We start from the raw sequence: 6,727 nt of genomic DNA on the forward strand, positions 1-6,727 counted from the left end.
GGCGGGTGACTAATAAGGTACAGTAAGGTACAGTAAAGACAAAACAGTGTTTTTGTAAACCAAACGGTAGAAGTGAGGCGAACAAAAGGCATCTTAAAAACAACCATCTTTATTTATCTTCATTTAAAAAAAGAAATTTATAATAATAAAAAGCAAAATGCAATTACTTCTTCAGTATATACACAGTATTGTCCCATTAGGATTGGACACAGGTGCTTCTGTCTGTACTGTCTCAGTGCATACAGTGGAGGACTTTATCTGCCCCCCCCCCCCCCCCCCCCCCACTAGACTACAGATATCAAGTTGACTAAACCAGGTAATTATCCTTCTGGACTGTTGACAGGTAGTTATTCATATCTTGATTGTGATATTTATACAAATGAAAATCGGGAAGAATGGTGGATACAGAAAAAAGGCTCAAAAGTATAGTATCTTCACTTCTGTTCTTACGATCTGAGATGTCAAGACATTTGTTCATGTATCTGTTGCCATGATTCCTAAAGTTTGCTGATCGGGTGACATGAATGGTAGAAAGAGAAGGCAGTTTCAGTAAATTAATACATGGTAAACATTATAAAAAGTATACAACTGAAGCAAATCTGTTTTTTGTTGAACTGTATATCATTGTGTGAATATAGTCTTATCAAAAAGCCACATAATAAACATAAAAAAGGAAAACCATAATAAATGACCTTTGCTTGCTGTTACTCTGTGAAAAGCATAGGAGCTGTTACAAAGATACTTAACAGGAAAGACAAAAAATCATACATCCTTCATTTTGGAGTCTTTTTGGGCAAAGCATCCACTCACTGAGCCCTTTCTTCGACAGTCACACCATGCATTGTGGTGTAGAGAGCAGTATTTGGGATTCAAAATAGTCTTTTATTTTGTAACACTTTTTGCTCAATCATACGTAGTCTTTGCGCTCGAATCCCGGCCCGCCCGCTGCGTGGGAGCGCGGAGCGGAGTAAGCCATCCGTGACGGGTTGTACCTCTTCTCGTCGCGCGGCGGACAGGAGCAGCAGAGGAGCGAGCCTCCCATGATGAGGAGCGCGGCGGCGGCCCAGCCGATGTAGAGCGCGGCGCCCAGCTCCCTCCGCTGAGCGTCGGTCAGCAGAGGGTTATAGAAGTCCCTGATGACGCTGTTGGCCGACCACGAGACGGGGATGAGCTGCATGACCCCGGCCACGATGAAGAACACCCCGGAGATGATCATTATGCGGGCCTTGGAGCCCTCGTCGTCGATGCAGTTGGTGCACTTGGCGCCGGCGATGGCGATCAGCACGGCCAGGATGGACAGCAGGATGGAGACCACGGTGAGGGCGCGGGCCGCCTGGAGGTCCTGGGAGAGCGCCAGCATGCTGTCGTACACCTTGCACTGCATCTGGCCCGTGCTCTGGACCACGCACGTCATCCACAGGCCCTCCCAGATGATCTGCGCCGTCACGATGTTGCTGCCGATGAACGCCGTCACCCTCCACATGGGCAGCGCGCACGCCACGATGGCAATGATCCATCCCAGGATGCACAGGGAGATCCCGATCAACTCCAAGCCGATGGACATGCTGGCGATTCTCCTGCTGCTTGCTGTTGAATGTCTAGTCACGCCCAAGAGAGGATCAGATGAGGGAATTAATGCCTGCTGCGTGGGGAATGACTCGACCGGAGAGGAGAGAGGCCAGCTAGCAATTAGGTTAATCTTGGTCCGTGCATGTGTGAGCGAGGGAGTGATGATCTGGTACCTCCACTCCTCCACAAGTAACCTTTTATAAGGCAGATCAGGTGGAGGGGAGGAGTCCCTCCTTGGAGGAGCCGACAGCACCGAGAGGGGAGGAAGGACCTGCTGGGTACTCTCAGCTCTGTCTGCTATCGGCTTACATAATGGTAATGGTACCTGCCACAAAGGAGGCCTTTTACAGTTGAACAGACATGCAAGTGTTGGTTGTAAACAATGCACAAAAAAATACAATGGCATATGCGGTAACTATATATATATATATATATATATATATATATATAGTGTACATTCTGTATTTGACTTAGTAGTGTCCAATTCATACATTCTTTTCAAAGCAAATGGCACCATGTCTGCCTCTTACATTTTTATCCCACGATTTTTGTAACCCATTTTTTTTCACCCAGTGTCAATTGTCTATATCCTGAGCACTGCACTCCCTCTGCCAACCTGGGGAGAGCAACGGACTGACCTCATGCTTCCTCCGGCTCCAATGCATGACTGAGGAGTCCGAGCTGGGGGGGGGGGGGTCTCCTCGGTTGGACGACGTAGCGTGTGGAAGGAACACCTTATTCCAAACAGTTCCTTTCCCCTCCATCAGGCATAATTTAAAATTTGCACCCTATGGCCAGAAAAATAATGAAGTCTGTGTGTTTGACTGGATTGCTGAATTCCTACAATGACCATAATGCCTTGGTGCACTGCCCCTCCCTGTTGAGAGGGGGAGGCTGCGTGGAGATGGGACTTGTAGTCCAGGAAGGAAGTGAGACCACATTTTCATGACAATATTTGGTCATGAACATGGCGTCATGACAAAAAATATCTAAAAACACACGCAAGATCTGGTTGCAAAAGGGGTGAAGTGACCCTTTAATAAAACCCTCAAAAAGACAAAGAGATAAACACTGAGACCTCTTTTATCTGCGTCTAGAACCATGTGTAGATTGTGTACAACCTTCTCTTGATCCACTTAAAGCAGTGGTTTTCAACCAGTGGTCCTTGAGGGGTCTCCAGGCGGTCCCCAGCTAAATGGAGTGTTGGTAACGTTCAGTCCCAATTAACCCAAACCAACTATTCTACCCAGTGACTTTTGATTATAAGTTAAAGATCCCTTTGGAAAGGATCCCTTTTGGTTAAGTTGTAGTGTATATTTCTGTTAGCCTGATTTGAGTTTTGCATTATTGACTGCTTTTATTTATTTAATTAATTCATGTAACCTTTAACTATTCACTTTTTTGTCAATAAATTATCATTTTGCACAAGCTGCTGCTTCTCAATATGTTACGGGTCTTTGCCCCTAGACACTAAGGGTCGTAACATATTTTGGTAAATGGACCCTTATAGATCTTAAATTAATGTTAAACATCTGCATTACTTAATTTACAAGAAGTCAACACAATTACAGAATGTAAAATAATTTTTATTTTGACCAATGTTTGCCTGTTATCGCTCCTATGGTACCAACATCAATACAGAATGGAATAGTGTACAACAAAATATTCGTTTGTTTTGGGTCTGAGAGGCTAAAGGTCATCAAATGGTGGTCCGTGGCTCAAATCCCCTCTAAATTATGGATATGAAAAGGGTTGTACCACTGACTTAAAGGACCACTTCACCACTTTTCAACCTATCTTCGGTCAAAAAATACCACATTCCTACTCGTTCTGTGTCTCATATGAGGGTTGTGGGCAGCTCGGAAACACGTCTTCCAGTGACGTCATCGTTGGGCAGATTTTTTCTTAAACAAGCATTTTATTTTTGAGGGGCGCTAACCCCTCCTATATGCCCAGCTTTGCGGGTTTGTGTGAACATAAACATTGGCTGATGATTGGCTGATCACCCTATACTATAGCGATGATTTGATTGGCTGAGCAAAGTACATGTTGAGGATAAAAGTGAGCTCTCCTCTCTTTGTATGATGCACGGCTCTGTCTGTCTGTCTGTCTGTCTGTCTGTCTGTCTGTCTGGAATGCCCTTGAGATGCCGCTGCGTAGGATGATCTCCCCCTAGATATGCCCCAGAAATTGGGATAATAGACGTACCCTCCTCGCGCCCCTTGACATTCCGTGAGCCAGTGTTGACAAGCCACCCTGGACTCCTCCTCCTCCACCTCTAGAATGAACCAGTTTATTGTTTGGGAGGGAGGGGAGGCTGCTGGGATGGTTAAACATTAGGGAGCTGACAAAGTAAAGGTTCTAGTTATTGTTTAGCCAATAATTTATGTATGGCGGAAAACAGGCCATTAGTCCGTTTCAGGTAGGCACTGGAAAAAAAGAGTTAACTTATCATAATGCTCATGGTGTTTTCCCATGAACAATCAAACAAATGTATCCAAATGACTTATTTAACTGAATTACCTTAAATTGATCTATTGATCTATTTAACAAAAACAATCACAATTTAAATACATTTTCAGGGTCAAAATGTTCTTGTATTCAATCAAAAATAATAAAGATGAATACAAATTTAAAAAACAACATGGTATTTTATTGTAAGAGTTACAAACACACACAAAAAAATCAAACGATATTCTTTGGTTCTACGATTTCCGGATAAAATTGTGTAATTATTTACTAGATACATAAAATTCAACTTTATTTATTTTGTGTCAAATGAACTTGCTGCACTGTCATTTACAATGGTCCTGAGACAAAATGTATGCAAAAACAATCAGTCAGCAATACAGTAAAAAAAGAGTCAATAATATAAATCAACAGTTTCGAAATTATTAGCAAACAACAGTTATTCTGATTAGTTTCAGTGCTTCAAACAAACAGACTCAACATCACACACTGAATATTTGGAAGTCCTCTTTCGATGTGCTCCCTGTCCAACAGGGAACAGTGAAAATATCGTGCTTGGAGGTCTGTCTGTCTTGTAGATCAGAAAAAGTATTTCCCTCATCTCAATATAATCACAGTCAAAGATGGATTGTAAAAAGAACATTTCTCTTTGAGCAGTCCTTCCCTCTGTTGTTGTGGGGAAGCTCTTGAGAAGACGGCAGGTGTGTGTGGAGCGGAGTCAGACATAGTCCCTCTTATCGTAGCCACTGGGCACTACAGACCTGGCCTGTTGGGAGTACATCATCCTGGAAGGGGGGCCATATCTCTTGTCGGGTGCCGGGGGGCAGCTGTAGCAGAGTATGGACCCTCCTATGAGCAGAAAGGCGGCGGCCGCCCAGCCCAGATACAGAGCCGCTCCTATCTCCCTCTTCTGCCCCTCGGGGATGATGGGGCTGTAGAACTCCTGGATGATGCTGTGTGCCGACCACGACACGGGGATCAGCTGGGTCAGCGCGGCCACGATGAAGGCCACGCCGGCGGCTATCATGACCCGCGCCTTGGCCGCCTCCTCCTCCACGCAGTTGGTGCACTTGGCGCCCATGACGGCCACCATCACGCCGACGATGCCCACCAGGATGGAGATGATGGTGAGGGCGCGGGCCGCCTGGAGGTCGGCGCTCAGCGCCAGCATGCTGTCGTAGACCTTGCACTGCATCTGGCCGGTGCTCTGGACCACGCAGCTCATCCAGATGCCCTCCCAGATGGTCTGGGCCGTGACGATGTTCACCCCGATGAATGCGGACACTCTCCACATGGGCAAGGCGCAGGACACGATCCCGGAAATCCATCCCAAGACGGCCAGAATGACTCCGAGTATCTCCAGTCCGGCGGCGGCCATTTTTTGTATAAGCTTTGTTGTTTCTGTTGGTAGCGGTGGTGCACACGGGGGTCCTCTCCTCACACAGCGTGAGTCCCAGCTGAGTGTGGGCTGTGGAATTCCCACAGCCGGGGATATCATTGTCCACAGCAGGCAGAAGGTGGAGTCACCTGGGGATTGGTCAGGGAGCTTTTCAAATCCAAGCAAAACCCCAGCCTTGTCAAACGACATTAGCTTAATCATTCAACCACCGTCGGCCCCAGTAGCTCTCTCTCCCAACTGTTTGGGTGAGGTAGTTATAATTATATTGAGCCAGTTTCACAAGTCCACATGCTTATTTTGAATACTTCAATCCATTTTAGACCTGCTGTATTCTGAATATCCTGTCACAATATAGGGACTGAATGTCCTATCATAATGACACAATGAGGACTGAATGTCCTGGCTGTCACAATTAATGATACAATAGGGACCATGGTTGAAAATTAGCCAAGATGGTAAAACTGGCCTATTACAGAATGTCTTTGAAAATATGAAACTCAGATTTGCCCCGTACTGGTTTTAATGACTGGATCAAAAATGTCTTCTTCTTTAACCATAATCCATAACCCTTAACCTGAGGTTATTTTTTAACCTCATCTACCCTAGCATTACTATGCTGGGGCGCAAAACAGATTATCTACAAGCTTCAGCAAGCATATAATATGATGCGTTTAGAGCTTGTGTAGAGGGAAAAATGTAGGGGGCCTAGTATAAACAACATATTGAGATGAGATGGGGGTCGACGGCCAAATATATATAATTGTGGGGCTCCTTGACATGAAAAAGTTTAAGAACCAGTACACTGATATAGCAATCTGAGAACCCATCGTCAAAAAAGAAAGGGAAAAACAGTGCCCTCTTTTCCTCAAAAGTCTGTCCCGAGAGAGACTACTGATATAGAAACGGGTTTTTCAGAAAACTGTCATGATTTAGAAGACATATTATTTTAGAATTTGGGCGTCAGGTCTTATGGTTAAGATTGTCGTGTGGCATGCAGGTTGAAATGAGGGAGAAACCCAGATGCAGCGTCACTTTCAGAGCAAGGACACTGATAAGACAACTCCCTCTCACTGTGTCAAACCTAGACTCTTTCTCTCTCTCCTTTGCTCTGTGTTTGTTCACTGGAATCATTACAGGAACCCTATAGATAGGCTCTCTCTCAATACAATGATAGATCATGTTTGTCTTGGGGGTTTCTTTCTTCAGTCAGTGTTTTGAGTCATGAGAATTAGATGAGACAGACGGAACTAACTTCTGTCACAGAAGTTATATTTACATCTCTTCCTGGAA

At 45.0% G+C, this 6,727-nt stretch overlaps 2 protein-coding genes across 2 annotated transcripts; both read right to left on the minus strand.

Moving 5' to 3' along the window:
- Positions 1-200: 200 nt before the first annotated feature.
- Positions 201-1,687, minus strand: LOC308321549 (claudin-3-like). The gene has a single exon (XM_080772487.1). It carries the CDS (start codon positions 1,562-1,564, stop codon positions 908-910), a length of 657 nt encoding a protein of 218 aa, XP_080628613.1. The 5' UTR covers positions 1,565-1,687; the 3' UTR covers positions 201-907.
- Positions 1,688-4,756: 3,069 nt separating this feature from the next.
- Positions 4,757-5,416, minus strand: LOC308321548 (claudin-4-like; the record flags this gene model as incomplete). The annotated part of the gene is made up of 1 exon (XM_080772486.1): positions 4,757-5,416. One exon carries the CDS (start codon positions 5,414-5,416, stop codon positions 4,757-4,759), a length of 660 nt encoding a protein of 219 aa, XP_080628612.1.
- Positions 5,417-6,727: the final 1,311 nt, after the last annotated feature.

The sequence above is a fragment of the Protomyctophum bolini genome (assembly GCF_963924005.1).
Source record: "Protomyctophum bolini genome assembly, chromosome: 9".
Classification (NCBI taxonomy): domain Eukaryota; kingdom Metazoa; phylum Chordata; class Actinopteri; order Myctophiformes; family Myctophidae; genus Protomyctophum; species Protomyctophum bolini.

What these genes read in the sequence shown, in the direction of transcription:
- LOC308321549 (XM_080772487.1), bottom strand. Translation starts at nt 1,564, where the DNA reads ATGTCCATCGGCTTGGAGTTGATCGGGATCTCCCTGTGCATCCTGGGA.